We start from the raw sequence: 16206 nt of genomic DNA on the forward strand, positions 1-16206 counted from the left end.
TAAATAATTCTATGTCGATCGTTACACGACTTCGGTTCATGTTATTGTTTTAATTTATCGAAAAAAAGTAAATAAATAGTAAAAAGGTATGAAAAAAATAATATCAATATCATAAAACATTTAGTACAAAGAAAATGCTCTAACGGAGTATAGATAATTCTATGTCGATCGTTACACGACTTCGGTTCATGTTATTGTTTTAATTCATCAAAAAACAAATAAATAGTAAAAAGGTATGAAAAAAATAATATCAATATAATTAAACTTTTAGTACAAAGAAAATGCCCGAACGGAGTATAAATAAATAATCCAAGTTGTCTTTATCCTCGATAGTTGGCGTTGGGATCGAAATAGATCGCGCTATGGTTTCGTTACATTCATTTGGTTGGGTATCGGCCGAGCGCTTCGGTACTATCGTAGAAAAAGTGTCATTATCAATCGTATGATTATTTGTCTGTAGTGGTCCTGCTGTTTCGTATATTCTAAATTGGTTTCGTTGTATTTGTCAATTTAATAAGTTTATTTGTTGGGTTTTCCTGGTTTTTTGGTTAAACTATTTAACGTAGGTTTAGTTTGATATCGATTATTAGTATTACTGTAGTTAGTTTTTTTAATAAAATTGTAAGTACTAATTTACTAAATTAATTAGATTAGATTTAAGTCGTTTCTTTTAAATTATTTAGTTTAAGCTTGGTTATTATAGCATAGAGGATAGGTTGTAATATAGTTTCTTTTTTAGGGTTCCGTAGCCAAATGGCAAAAAACGGTCTGTCTTTATGTCTGTCTGTCCGTCCGTCCGTATGTCACAGCCATTTATTGTCGGAACTGTTGGGCCTACTTAGTTGAAACTTTGTAGGTTGATGTATTCCGGTAACCGCTATTCGAATTTTAAATAAAAATTAATCAATTACAAAAATTAAGGGGGCACTCCATACATGGAACAGATTCAAAAATTTTTTTTTTTTCAGCTAGCTTATCCTTGATGGGTACCTATGGATAGGTCTTTAAAAAAGACATTGAGGTTCCTAAAACCATTTTTCGTTAAAATTAATCGTTTGAAAGTTAAAAGCTTCCAAAGTGGAAAAATGAGTGCCCCCCCCACCTTCTAACTTTTAAAATAAGAGTGAGAAAACTAAAAAAAATATATGCTGTAGATTTCAATAGAAACTAACAACGAAAATTGGTTTGAACCAGATATCATTATTAGTTTTTAAGAAATAAAACATTTTCAAAAACCGCAAATATAACTTTGTCGTTCATACAAACACTATGTAAAACCAAGTTATTTTATAACTTTTATATTATGTCATCTACTTGCTGTTACGGAACCCTTCATGGGCGAGTCCGACTCGCACTTGGCCGATTTTTAATTGTTATAAATTCGTAATTCGTAGCTTTCTTTAGTTTTAAGTTAGTTTAGTCCGTTTTTACTATTTTTACAATGCCAAAAGTGAGTATACATCTATTAAATTCAAACGCAGAGCTCATTATGTTGTTTTTTGAAGAGTTCCCTGGAATATCCAAATTTTTGAAGAGATCCCGCGAGATCGGGAATATGTGGTTAAAAGCAAAAATTTGCCGGAAGTCACTATTCCACGCGAACGAAGTCGCGGGCAAAAGTAGTTTATAATAATTTTATTGTTTTATTTTTCATTTTTTGCCAAGTATATCAATGCTTCAACTATTCCTTATGCACTCTACACTTTAACTTTAAAGTTAAATCGTAATTTACTAATAAACTCATAGATCAGTAGGTAAGAAACAATAAAAAATTACAAAACAAAACTATTTATTAAACAAATAAACAAAAAAATATAAAATTCTTAAAAATAATATATTAAATACTTATACTACATAATGTTACGAATTACGTAGCATGTCTCCATTTTTTTGGCTGTCCATTCTGCTCTCTATTGCCCCCGCCGTAGCCGTAGCCGTGGCGGTGGTGTTGCCCCGGTATCCCGCGGGTGACTCTCAACAGTAAATCATGCGCATTCAGCCTCGCAGCCGCCATCGACAAAATGGCGAACACCAGAACTGCGAAGATTGTAAACTGAAATAGAAAAAGTTGGTATATTATTTATTTGGACAACCAGTAGTTGTGACTTTAGGACTTATATAAACACTTACGTAATAATTAATTTGAATGCACAACATTTTAAGGTGTCACAACATGCACTGTAGGACAACATAATGGTGACACTATTATAACTAATTGTTATCATTATCTGCTCGTTTGCCACCTATTCCATAAAAAAAAAAAACTAATAAGTACTGCTCCAATTTGAACGTTTATGTTGGGACAACATCACACTATGACCAATAGGAGCCGAGCAGCGGTTGAAGCCGCGTGAGAGTAACGAGTTACAATTAAAATCCAGTTTGTATATTTAAATGTAGTGTTGACTGCCTCTTTGGTCGAGTGGTCGCAAGTGCGACTGCTGGACAAGAGGTCTCGGGTTAAATCCCCGGGTCGGGCAAAGTAGCACTGGGTTTTTTTCGGATTTTCGAAAATTTCTCAGTAGTAGCACGGAGTCTGGAATTGTGCCCAGTATATGGTAATAGGCTCACCCCCTATTACATGGGACAAATAACAAAAATGGTGAAAAGGTGTATAGCGGCATTACGTGTCGTAATGTGCACCTCTGCCTACCCCTTCGGGGATAATAGGCGGAACGTTGCGTCGTTAAAATACTGGATAGGTACCTACACAACCGAAGACGCCGCATGCTTAGCCGTACCTACTGGTTTTACTACATATCAAAAGTGGTTTGGTTTGGTTGTCTTATGATCGCACAATGTTATTAAAAAAAAATGAAATGAAAAGCAGATAATACTGGTGTTATATAAACTTAAAGGGGCAAAAAGTACTTATTGAATTTTAACAATAAATAAATGCATGGCAAGGATATAATGGAGAAGCTTTTTTATTAGGTATTCTTATAATGAGTAGGTACATAATAAGTAGGTACTTACGTATTTCATTATAGTAGTTATTCAATATACTGCAGATTATAACAAATTCGATGATATTTATATACTACACGTGAAGGTCATTGCTACATTATCCGCCAACATGTTCTTCCAAAAGTCTCTATCTCTCGATCTTATTTATCCCACAAATAAATGCATTGTGTATACATAAGGTATTCTAAATTGATCTGCCTCAGATTTAATGGGAGGTTGTGTTGTGCTTGAAGATTACAATAGTGAAGCAATTTTGTATCCCGGACTAGTCGATTCAATTTGAGAACATAAAGAATTAAAATAAACATTGACGCCACTCTGCATAAAGTGGTTTACAAATATGTACGATGCGTTAGAGACAGTAAAAGAGATAGCTCTTTCTTATCAGGATTGGAAATATTCTTTTGTACGAAAGAATTAGTTCGAAAAGTCATTCAAGAAACAAAAATACATCTCAAACATAATATGCAAATTGAGATATACTCTAGATATACATAAACACATAAACAGTAAGCAAATATAGGTTTTTCCACACGATCAACAAAAATAAAACAAACGACAACTGATAAAAATAATGGTTTATTTTTCGTCACATAATATATAGCATAGTATTAGTTCTGAAACCACTTAAAAGTAAATAATTACGTCATGTTGTCCATAATGGAGTATTTAACCCTTATATCCACCGTATCCACCGTATCCACCGTAGCCACCACCATGGCCACCGCCACCACCTCCTTTTCCCTTGTGGCTTCGAGCTACTCTGACCAGTGGAAGCTGTTGTTCAGGTTCGGAGACGGGATGTCCACTGACCAGCGCAAGCACGGCGCACAGCAAAGCGAATAATGCCAACTGAAATAACAAAAGAAAATTACATAAAGATCTATTCTTAAGCCGGATTTACATGTGCGGGTCTGCGGACGGCAACCAAGGGCCGCTCGATCAGAACCAGACCGGTGCGTACAGCGCGGCGCGCGCTTCAAAGAGCTATCAGAACACCCCAGATGGGGCCCAGTAGGGCTGATGCCGACCCGGAGTTGCGGATTGCCTAGCGGTTTACCGGAGCTCCGGCTCGAAAAGCAAAAGAGTAACTGTCTTGGATCTCGCAACATAGGCCACCAGCAGCCTCCTCTACATAAGAGCGTTTACTATAATCTTCACGGTTCGCAAAACCACTATAGTTACTAGTTACCCATTAACCAATGATTCTGAACGCAATCAATCACTTATTAAACCACTGTATAATTGCAGGATATAATTATAATGCAGTCACTCAATGAAGTAAACCAAAACAAGGTTTTCAAATGTTTCCATTGAAACCGACGGGTGTAAGATTTAGGTACACAAATATGATATGATGATTTAATGTAATTTCGGAAAGGGTCGCTTTTGTACTTTCCTACCTGGGAACTTGTTTACCCTTACAACTGTTTAGTATATAAAGTAACATTTTGGCCTTCATGTCATCAGTTCACTGAAAACCTTTACCACCATGAAATTGGTAAGAACCTTTATATTACTTTTATATTTTACTTGTGTACTTTAAAATTGGTTTTTCTAGTAATTATAGATCGAAGGCGTGTTAAGCTAGTGGTCAACCACATGTCTGCTTAGTATTATTAGCTGAGGTGGTCCCTACCTAAGCAGTAAATGGTGATCATGAAACTGATAACAAAGCCCTGACGCTTCATGTGTCTATAAACTCTTTAACTTTCTATACCTACGTGTTCGATCCAAAAAAAAGTTAGACTTTATATGTCAGCACCTTGGATAGGATACCATTTTCACCAAAAAGGTCCCCAAGTTTAACAACATGTGTAATTACATTGCTCACGTTAGGATTAGAACTATTCACTTTAGTAGCACAATAGCATAGTCTAGTCCAGATCCTTATACTACTAACTAACTACCTACTAAAAAAATCTAAAACGAAAAGGAATTGCTCGTACAAAACTAGGAACATTTAAACATAAATGTTTCCTTTATTTGACAATCATCTAGTAACCACTCAACAATCTAAGCAAATTCTCTCTTCCACAGTTTGCCTTCTTCACGTTGTTCGTGTGCGCCATCTTGGCTCTGGCCAGCGGTGATGGGTCGTACTCCAGACAGGAGCGCAGCCCAGTGCCTGTCGAGGACGCAGCGCCAGCACCAGGCCCCCACCACCACCATCACCACTACGGACACGGCTACGGACACCACGGCTAAAATCGATCATGTCTTCATTTTTGGTTTTGTTTAAATAGTTTCGAATATGTATGTTCAACATTTCAATAAAATCTATATTTAGTTTCAATTTGTGATTTTATTATAACGTTTATTAGATAAGCATTTTCACTACAATCACTTATTTTGTTATCGACCAAAGATGCATTCTAAAGCCACAAAATGTTGACTTCGTAACTGGAAAGCTTTTAGTTATTTATTATCATAGTCAAGAAAATAACCGCACTTGGTGGTATGTAGGTACCTGGAATTGATTAAAACTCCAGAAAGAGTATACAATATGGAGATTACTCATATGATTTAAATGAAACTACAAGTAGTACTCGTTCACAGAAGCATTACAACTAAATATTTTAACAAAAACCGAAAATTAAAAAAAAATAATTTTCACACCAAATAAATAATGAAATTGATTATCTGCTATTTAATTCCGTGGGATCAGCTTCATGTTTATTGACCACAGAAGAGCTGTTGTAATATTGTCGGTTGTACATTTATGTTACGGACATGCGGCGCGGCTGTTATACCTAATGCCGTTTTTGTAAAGAGTGTCAATATGTTCAAAAATAAAAATGCATGCTTTTTGGCTTAACTACTGGGCCTATTTCGCTCATTTTTCGTATATTGTCAGCCAAGATAATAACAAATATGTGGTTTAAATTAAGTCATAAGAGGTTTCCCCATACGGTATGTACTGAAACACTTTGAAAATACAAAGCCAAAATATTAATAAAAGACACTTACGAATTTCATGTTCGGTTTAGTTTAAGTCCTGAAGAACGATGCGTTTCTGGTTAGATGGACGCCTATTTATAAGTACATAGTCAAGGTTGCTCTAACAATTAACAATTACAATGAAGTGAAATAAGAAGCGATCCACAAAAAGCTAATTTTGCAAGAAACACAAAACAACAACGATACAAGCTTCCTAACATATACTTATGTACTGTAATGTAGGTAAAAATACAATTTACATTTTAATGTTTATTGCTTTAGTTCTCAATTTCGTTGTAACAAATTAAAAGTGTTAAAGCGAGTATGTTTTTTTAAGGTGTAAGTCATCCAATGACTCTTACTAAAAACCATCCCGTTCCTACTCCTACAACCGACTATGTTAATATTATATGTAGAAACATTGATTGTTTTTTGTAGTTAGGTGGAATAATTAGTAATTATAATTATTTGCCTTCTAGGTATTAGTGAGGCTCAAATAAAAAAAGATATTCTTTTTTAAACCAAATATTAAATTATAATATGAAGTAACAGTTCTTTTTAGATAATATTGAATAATATATTTGTTACCATAAAATTGTTGCCGTTTGACTTGTTTTTAACAAAATTAATTGATAATTAATGGCAATTTTATTTCGCGAACTATTCCATGGTAACACCGGTTTCCTACCAGGCCTATAACTGTTGGTATATAAAGGCCCATTTTACGCCAGTTACCATATCGTTTCACAAGGAACATACAAATAAAAAACACAATGAAATACGTAAGTTTTTTTACAATATTATTAATTTATTACATAAGTTTAAAATAATTGGTTTTTGCTACACACAATATAAACTATTTGTTAATTTATTAATTATCATTCGTCTATTTACCTAACCCCTAAAATATAACTTTTAAAACCTACTACAACACTTCTCTCATTCACCCTATGAGTTATTGGTAAAAAATGCCACTCGGCAATAGGTCCGCCTCTGTGTACTTACTGTATAAGTGTTTTAAATAAATGAATCATATACATATATAGTTACAATTGTATTAAGCTCACTAAGTTTTTAATATTTTTTAGGGTTTTTGACCTTTATCACTGTATTTGACAACTTTGACTTTAATTGATATTTAATATTATTAACTTTTGCCAAGTTACACTTCAATCTAGATTTTATACCACTACTAGCTTCTGCCAGCGGCTTTGCCCACGTTCCCGTGAGATAAAAAGTCGCCTATGTGTTGTTCCAGACCATAATCTACCCCTGTGCCAATTTCATTCCGATCCCTACAGTCGTTTTGACGTAATCGAGTAACTTACACACAAACATATAAACACATACTTTCGCAATTATAATAATAGTAAGATTTATCTTCTAAAATATCATGTTATTCACCATTTCCAGTTCGCAATCGTTGCTTTGTTGGCGTGCGCCCTGATGGCGATGGTTGGTGTCTCAGCTCAGGTGCTCAGGGCTCCAGTAGCTGGCTCTCCAGTCCTGAGGATGGTCCGCAGCCCCTACGGCTACCAGAAGGAACACCACCACCACCACCACCACAACCACGGCCATGGTTACGGACACTACTAAATAAGTTATAAAATAATTGATGGCGTGCAATTTAGTTATAAGGGATGCTTGCTTTATTAAATAATTTTTAAGTTTCATTTTTGTGTTTCATTTTTTTTGGGCCCTGATAACTGTGGTAATAGTTGGTAATATTATATTTTACGTATTTTTTTATTATAATGTCCGTCTTGTACATTATTTTAAAATATCAGACGGTTTTTATTTCTTACGGAAACAAGTAGAAATGACTAAATAGATTTTAAATTTTTATACCCCGTCATTATCCCTATTTAAAGTAGTTATTATTTAGATGTATTGTTTAGATTGGGCGTATAATGCAGGTGACCTTCCAATCGACCGATCTAGAAGTCATTGGGGAGGGTCGTCATGCTTAAACGTCATATGACAACATAAAAAAGGTTGAAAGGATAATAATAATGATGAATAGCCCCAAAAAAATGTATAAAAACCGAAAATACTTTATAATACCTAAACCTGCTTTTAGTTTTCCTCAACCTTTTGCAAAACACAAGACTAAGACCTGAGAACATTTGATTAACGAGACAGATTAATGTGCTGCAGGATAACTTACGTAAGGATAACTTGAAGTAATCGAAACAATGTAACCAAGAATTGTATTGTAAATCTGATTGAAAAAGAGTAACCTATGGAGTTTCTTGCTCGTTCTTCTCCATAGGAATCTACACTTTGGAACGAGCGTGAGGGAATAGCTTCACTAGAGGACTGACCGACAGACAGACGTTATTAATATTATTATATTTGCTTTGACGTTCAAAAGTGCCTTTCTGGTCTATTTGAAATAAATGATTTTGACTTTGACTTTGAACATATGTGTGGTATGGTGTGAGATGAGATGCACATCGTATTTTAAACCAAGTAACTTTTTTTTAAGCAGCAGAAGGAATGGAGTAGTTTTTAGTCGGTAAGAGTCTGACACTCCTTCTCGCCTCATCCAAGGCTATCGGTTGATTGAAAAAAATGGTACATTAATATTCCACCAGAAATGAAAAAGAGGTAAGGGTATTGCCATACACCGATAGTACTAATAGGTACTGATTAAATTTTTATTGGCAGGTTCAATGAGTAACAATAACTACTTACCAAAGTTTAGTTTAGATGCATGGTCGGACAAAACTTTCTTTAAGACTCAAAAAGACTACAATCGCCTCCCCCAATGATTTGATCGTAATCACTAAAAATCTTCCCGTTCTTCTCCTGCTTTTCGAGACGGAGCCCCGGTAAATCCGCTAGGTAGTCTGCTATTCCGAAGAGACATTATGATTGGTTCTCATCAAAACGTAAGATTATTACAGTCCTTTTTGTCTTCCCAGCCTAGATTAATGAGGATGTTTTGACTTGGGGTCAAAAAAGCATATTGTCACGTGCCAATTTCAATGTTGCGTAAATGTATTTTTTCCTCGAGTCCCATCCCAAACTTAATTAAGTTTTTATACTATATACCTACATATGTCAAATAAAGGTCATAGGAACCGGTGTCATTCTTATTGTTAATGAGGGTCCCAAACAGGTTGATAAGGAAATGTCGCTCAAAATCTACTAAATACATTGTTTTCATTATTCAATACAAGGAAATATTATCTAAGTGTTGTCGAGACCACTGACTGACAATGTCGTTTATAGAAAAAAAGAATATAGGTAAGTAACTAAGTAGTGTATAAAGAAGAGTTATCAATATTGTGATTACCTTGAACCCTATTCTAATTATAACCATTGATAATTTTCATCATCATCATCATCATATTAGCCACATGATGTCCGCTGCTAAACATAAACCTACCCCAATTACTTCCAGATTCCAGGGGCCTTAGTCTGCTATTACAATTGTGTCAGAATGGTCTATCATTGACCAGTGCAAGAGGGACAGAGCTATGTAGGTTGTATAGTTCCGTCCCTCTCGCACTGTTCAATGATCGACCATTCTGACACAATTGTAATAGCAGACTAAGGCCCCAGGTCGGTTGGAAGTCACCTGCATCCAGCGGCTCCCTGCGACCTTAATCAGGTCGTCTGTCCACCATATGGGTACACATCCTACGCTGCGCTTGTCGATACGCAGCCTCCACTCAAGAATCTTTCTGCCTTTCTTGATAATTTTGCACTCTCTTAATTATGCTTTGTTATAATACATAGATGAGATTTGTATATTAATCCAAAGGTTAAATTCAAGCCCTATTCAACAAACATATTCCTTTATTACCTTATAGGACCAGAGAAAGAATTTTTTTAATGTTACACTTTTCGTCATTTCTCCCATACTATAATAGAAAGCAAACTAAATTCTAAACTTTGTGCTATTCCAGAGATTCTGAAGGGGAAAAAGAAGAAGTGATTCCTGTCTCCCGGAGTCCCTACAAAGTATTTAGCTGCAAGGTCAACAACGTCTATATAACGTAATTGAGTAGAGGTGAGTTCCTATCAATAAGTATGACTTTAAAGATCTTTCTAGATGTCCGTAAGGATTGAGGAGCCACATCAGATTTTTAAAATCTGATTTTACCATTATTTAGCAGCAAGGAAGCTAATTTTGCAGCACGAATTCTAGATTTAGCAGCAAGATATATAACTAGATATATTAATGCAAAAGTGGCTCCTCAATCTAAACGTTTAAATTGAGGAGCCACCTATAACTCGTTAAGTAATAGATGAATATTTTTGAAAATTTTGTATCATTTAGCAGCAATTTTGCATATTACCGTCTACAAATTTCGCTTCTGTGGCGCTAAAATGTAAGAAAATACAATACTTTTAGTATGGCTCCTCTATCTAAATTTAACAGGTGAATTTCTACTGGATATGAGCGATCAATTATTATATTCGACATAATGATCATTTAGTAGGTGTTGTGTTTGTTTTTGCAGTATAGGAATAAAATAGTAAAACAGAGTAAATTTTGTAGATGAACGCATTTTCTTTGGCTCCTCAATCCTGACGTCTTAATTATGTATGTTTGACTGTACCCACCTGAGATGACAACGGAATCTAAAGCCAGAGATACTAGCATTTAGCAGAAATGTCTGCTAAATATATCTGCACAGTTCAGCAATGTATTTAATTTAGATTCTGAAAAAAACAATACTTAACTATTTTCTTGTAAATTCAGCGTGTAGGGTGACCACAGTTTGAGGGTATCTACAAATTATTATTTCTCTTACCAACCGACAATAATATTTATTTAACAAAGTGTTCATTAGCAGTGAAGTATTCTCGTTTGTATATTCACGTAGAAAATAAATACTTAACTTGGATTTCATTAATTACTTTAAAATTCGTATAAGCACTGATCAACCAATATTCATTCATTCTATAACTTATAGCCACATTGATTGCTAAATAATTAAATCATAGGTACAATAGATATAACCAGTTATGAAAATATAAATTTAACAAATTACTTATCTTGGTTTCATTTACGAGTATATGGTCACCCTACACGCTGAATTTACAAGAAAATAGTTAAGTATTGTTTTTTTCAGAATCTAAATTAAATACATTGCTGAACTGTGCAGATATATTTAGCAGACATTTCTGCTAAATGCTAGTATCTCTGGCTTTAGATTCCGTTGTCATCTCAGGTGGGTACAGTCAAACATATATAATTAGAACGTCAGGATTGAGGAGCCAAAGAAAATGCGTTTATCTACAAAATTTACTCTGTTTTACTATTTTATTCCTATACTGCAAAAACAAACACAACACCTACTAAATGATCATTATGTCGAATATAATAATTGATCGCTCATATCCAGTAGAAATTCACCTGTTAAATTTAGATAGAGGAGCCATACTAAAAGTATTGTATTTTCTTACATTTTAGCGCCACAGAAGCGAAATTTGTAGACGGTAATATGCAAAATTGCTGCTAAATGATACAAAATTTTCAAAAATATTCATCTATTACTTAACGAGTTATAGGTGGCTCCTCAATTTAAACGTTTAGATTGAGGAGCCACTTTTGCATTAATATATCTAGTTATATATCTTGCTGCTAAATCTAGAATTCGTGCTGCAAAATTAGCTTTCTTGCTGCTAAATAATGGTAAAATCAGATTTTAAAAATCTGATGTGGCTCCTCAATCCTTACGGACATCTTTCTAGAACTTTATCTGTTTACAATGGACTTTAAAGTAGGTAGGTACACAACCGTTCCAACTAATGATTATTGTATATAAGTAGAATAATATTATCGTCTATTTTTTATTATTTACATAATTATGTGCTATATTTTTAATGTCAAAATAACATTAGGTACCTATTTCTTGTATTCTTTTCAAAACCAAAATAAAAAAGAACAATTGGATTTCAAATGTTAAGGTATGTTATTGTAGTTAGTGATCTTTATAAAGATATTTACCTATAAAAAGGAAGGTCTTATCTTGCATATGCTGAACTGGACCATCTGATGCTCATCCCATTTCACCGCAGACTTGGGACATACCTATTAAATCCATACAATATATTTTGAACTATTTAACTAATTATTTTGAACCTTTTCCTCGAAATTTTAAGAATTTCGGTAATACAATGAAGCCCACGGGCCTAAACCAAGTGAACTTCATGGTAGGGTTCGTATAATAATAATTTCCATATATTTATTTAAAACACTCTAAAATTATATTTTTAAACATTACTTATAAAAATAAAAAACAAAATAACATTTAAAAATATAAAAATAGGAGCCAACCAGTAGCGGGAGCATGGTCCAAGCTACCGGTGGTTAGGGCTCCAAAGACAGAAACCTCCTCACAATACGTGCCGTTTCGAGGAGTACTGCCTTCTGCATCAGGCCCTTGATCCATCCGCCCAACCCCAGCCTTCTAAGGTGGTTGTCGAGGCTGTTGGGTATTAAACCGTTGGCCGACACGACTATCGGCACAACAATAGCCGAATCCACATTCCACATGTCGACAACCTCGTGAGCCAAGTCAAGATATTTTATTTGTTTATCTTTTTCAGCTTTCACGAGGTTCTCGTCATGAGGGATGGTGACATCGATTATCATCGTGCGGCGCGCTTGTCGGTCTATCACCACTATATCAGGTTTGTTGGCTACAATAGTCCTGTCAGTGATGATAGATCGATCCCAGTACAACGTGATATGGCCGTTTTCGAGAACTGGATCGGGCGCATACTTGTAGTATGGAACCTCAAACTCAACAAGTTGGTAGTGCAAAGCAAGTTGCTGGTGGATAATCTTGGCCACCTGATTATGTCTATGCAAATATTCACCATTAGCCAAACGACCACAACCAGAAATTATATGTCTTATGGATTCACCAGGACTATGACATGCCCGACATATGTCAACGGTCCCATCCTTAATAATATATTTCCGGTAGTTATTCGTAAGGATAACTTCGTCCATAATTGCACAGACAAATCCTTCAGTTTCTCCAAAGAGATTACTGAATCGTAGCCAAGATACGGACGCCAGAAAATCTACACTGGGTCCATGAAGGGCCCGGAAGAAGCGTCCATGGAGCTCCTTGCTATGCCATACCTCCTTGCGGTCATTGACGCTTAGTACCACAGGTTTGCGCCAGTTCTCTTTTGCTAAAGATAGTGGAGTGAATCCATTGTCCACTGCCGCTACTTCTCGATGCATACCCTCGTTTACTTTCAGGAAATATTCCCTGAGGTTGCACACCTCACGGTTATGAAGGGTCTTAGCATTTAACAAGCCTCGACCCCCACATTTCCGCGGGATGTACAACCTCATGATCGATGAACGAGGGTGATGCATACGATTTGCAGTCAGCAGTGTTCGGACTCGCCTATCCAGAGTGTCAAGTTCAGTCTGAGTCCACTTGAGTATACCAAAAGAATACATTAGAACCGGCATGACCCAACCGTTATAGGCTCGCACCTTGTTTCCGCCTGATAATGAACTTTTCAGCACTTTATTCAGGCGGCCAAAGAAGCGTTCCCGTAACGATTGTTTCATGTCCGGTCCATTAATGCCTAATCCCTCTGACATACCCAGGTACTTGTAAGTATCATTTGCGGAGAGCGTTCTTAGTTTTGTGAAATCTGAGAGTTCTAGACCCTCAGATTCCACAATCCTCCTCGCTTCACATGCATGACAGCACATTTATCTACTCCAAATTCCATTCTGATGGAACTACTAAATTTTTCAGTTATTTTCAGTAGTTCCATCAGTTGTTTGTTATTTGGAGCAAACAACTTGAGGTCATCCATGTAAAGCAAGTGGGATATGACTAGACCCCTTCTCCGCAAAGGATAGCCTAGCCCTGAAGCCTCTAATAAAGTACTGAGAGGATTCAAGGCCAAGCAGAACCATAGTGGGCTCAGACTGTCACCCTGGAATATTCCTCGCACTATCCTTACAGGTTCTTCACTCCCTTGGATTTGTCTACATCCCGGATAGCAAAGCACAGTACTCCATTGCCTCATACATGACTGCAAGAAGGCGCGTAGAGTTGCATCTATCTTATACAACTCCAGCACCCTCATGAGCCATGTATGTGGCACAGAGTCATATGCCTTTTTATAATCTATCCAGCATGTAGACAAATTCTTTCGGGACCGACGAACCTGTTGGCTTACAACCATATCAATGAGGAGTAGCTCCTTAGTTCCACGAGACCCCTTCCTACATCCATTTTGAGATACAGACATAATGGAATGTTTTTCAATATGTTTTGTTATTTTTGTTCTCAAAATAGATGTAAGAAGTTTATAGACCGTTGGTAAACATGTTATTGGTCTATAATTTTTGGGTTCAGTGGAACTACCTGATTTATGGAGCAGATGGGTAACGCCTGTTGTTAGAAATTGGGGCAACGATCCAGCTTCTAAAGCTGCCTGGAATTGCGATGCTAAGCGAGAGTGTGAACTGGTGAACCATTTGAGCCAGAAGTTGTGCAGCCCGTCTGGCCCCGGTGATTTCCAATTTGGGACCAAACAGGCTGCACTGCTCACATCAGAGGAGGTAATTATCACCTCCTCCATCTCTGGCACAGTTTCACACCTTCGCTCAACATCACAGATCCAGTCATCCTCTGTGTGGCTAACAGGCACCGACCAGATGTTGCGCCAAAATGTGTTAGTGGCTTCATCATCCGGTCGCCGCCCATCAGTCACATCTTGGTTGGATCGTTCCCAATTTCTATATACCCACCTCTGATCTCTTTGGAACATGCGATTCTGAGTATATCGCTCAACTCGTTTTTTGTACCGCCTGATACGATTTGCCCATGCGTAGACTTTCTGCTTCAGGAAGTCGATGCGCTCTGTAACACGCGACATGTATTCATGAGGACTGGTTTCAGTCCCTACAAATGCACGTCTTACAAAGCGCATCACTCTAGGACGAGTATTGCCCTCCCTGAAGCAGGATAGTTTGCCGATAAGCACCCTGGCCTCACTGATACGACGCTCAATCCTGCACTGCCAGGCTGGTACTGCTGGTTTTGGTCGGACTGCTGCGTCAAGATTCGAGAATCTGACGTTAGCCACTCGACAAGCTGCTACCGCCCCACAGTACAGGATCGAGTGTGTATCATAGAGGTTTTCGCTACTTTCAAAATATGTTTTAAGTAGCGAATCCAGAGCGCTTACCAGCGCTCTATTTTTTCCACACATGGGCAAACGTGGCAGTTTTGGTTTTAAAGGAGCAAATCTATACTCACGAATCGCATCCTCCAAAGCACTCCTCAGTCGTTCATTGCACTGAGTACTTACTTGTTCAACCCTGTCGTCCACCACTCCAGCGGCAGGAGTGGTCGGTATCACATTTTGTGACGCTATAGGTGTTTGTGTCACCTCTTGTGGTGGGGCGGGGACGACACGGTTGCGCAGTGCTTCTGAGCGCAGCCGATCAAGTGCAGCCTCGTCCAATCTACGATTGCGTTGGATGACCCGCACCTGATCCGAGAGTCGTTGAGCCGAGACGTTGACGGATGGCTCGAGTACCTGAAACATCGACAGCATCCTTTCACGGTACGCAGTGAGGTTGGTTCCTCCCTCCGTAGCACCATAGTACGCGCGCATGACGTTCTCATTTATTGTTTGAGACCATTTCATGCGCCGCGCACAACCACCGGTAGCGGGGACCCGTCCCGAGGTCTGTTGACCCCTGGCTCCCAAGCCCGTCGGTGGCCGGCCTCTCCTCGGCCGACGTGCAGGTGGTGGCGACGTCGGTGGGGAGAAATATTCGTCGCTCGAGCTCGACGCAACTACTGTCACCGGAAGTTCTTCGTGGTTGGGTTCCGGTGACGGCGAGGCGGAGCTGAGCGACGAGTCCGGGGATGGTGGGTGTGCGTAACATCGTCTTGCTCGTGTCAACATTTTTCACTTTTCACTAGTATAATATAATATAATTATCAAAACGATTTTTGGCTTCTCCTGTCAGTGTCATGGTGTACATTTTTATTTCTTCTTAAATTTTATATAATAGATTTTAATTGCAGAAGGTTTCTTATTGTAAAAGATTTCTTGATGATTTTGTTGATGATTTAATGTGAATATTGCTGTCCAAATCGGCTTTAATAAAATATTATAAAAACAGTGTAAAATTTGTATGTTGACATTTTTAGTGTTGCAAGTTTAATATTAATAATAATAATAAGTCCGCAAGGCAGCTTGTGGCGAGCTGTTGGGCAGTGGCGACCCCACGGACCTGACTCCCGGGAGAGGCCCTACTTTTTAACTCCGGTTAGTACT

The 16206-nt window shown here is 37.3% G+C and overlaps 1 protein-coding gene and 3 long non-coding RNA genes across 4 annotated transcripts; 2 read left to right on the top strand and 2 right to left on the bottom strand.

The window, feature by feature from the left end:
* Window positions 1-1772: 1772 nt before the first annotated feature.
* On the bottom strand, window positions 1773-3309 carry LOC118266117 (uncharacterized). Its single transcript, XR_004782819.2, has 2 exons — window positions 2977-3309; window positions 1773-2053 (listed from the first exon to the last, which is right to left on the bottom strand). It is a non-coding gene; the product is annotated as an uncharacterized LOC118266117 (long non-coding RNA).
* A 1000-nt stretch (window positions 3310-4309) lies between these two features.
* On the top strand, window positions 4310-5263 carry LOC126910857 (uncharacterized). The gene is made up of 2 exons (XR_007705437.1): window positions 4310-4468; window positions 5008-5263. It is a non-coding gene; the product is annotated as an uncharacterized LOC126910857 (long non-coding RNA).
* A 1317-nt stretch (window positions 5264-6580) lies between these two features.
* On the top strand, window positions 6581-7580 carry LOC118266362 (uncharacterized). Its single transcript, XR_004782838.2, has 2 exons — window positions 6581-6689; window positions 7321-7580. It is a non-coding gene; the product is annotated as an uncharacterized LOC118266362 (long non-coding RNA).
* A 2185-nt stretch (window positions 7581-9765) lies between these two features.
* Window positions 9766-15831, bottom strand: LOC118264991 (uncharacterized). The gene is made up of 2 exons (XM_050695085.1): window positions 14277-15831; window positions 9766-9779 (listed from the first exon to the last, which is right to left on the bottom strand). The coding sequence occupies exons 1-2, from the start codon at window positions 15829-15831 to the stop codon at window positions 9766-9768; spliced, it is 1569 nt and encodes a 522-aa protein (XP_050551042.1).
* Between the last annotated feature and the right edge of the window lie 375 nt (window positions 15832-16206).

Source organism: Spodoptera frugiperda, chromosome 7 (genome assembly GCF_023101765.2).
Source record: "Spodoptera frugiperda isolate SF20-4 chromosome 7, AGI-APGP_CSIRO_Sfru_2.0, whole genome shotgun sequence".
Lineage (NCBI taxonomy): Eukaryota > Metazoa > Arthropoda > Insecta > Lepidoptera > Noctuidae > Spodoptera > Spodoptera frugiperda.

What these genes read in the sequence shown, in the direction of transcription:
- LOC118264991 (XM_050695085.1), bottom strand. Translation starts at nt 15,831, where the DNA reads ATGTTGACACGAGCAAGACGATGTTACGCACACCCACCATCCCCGGAC.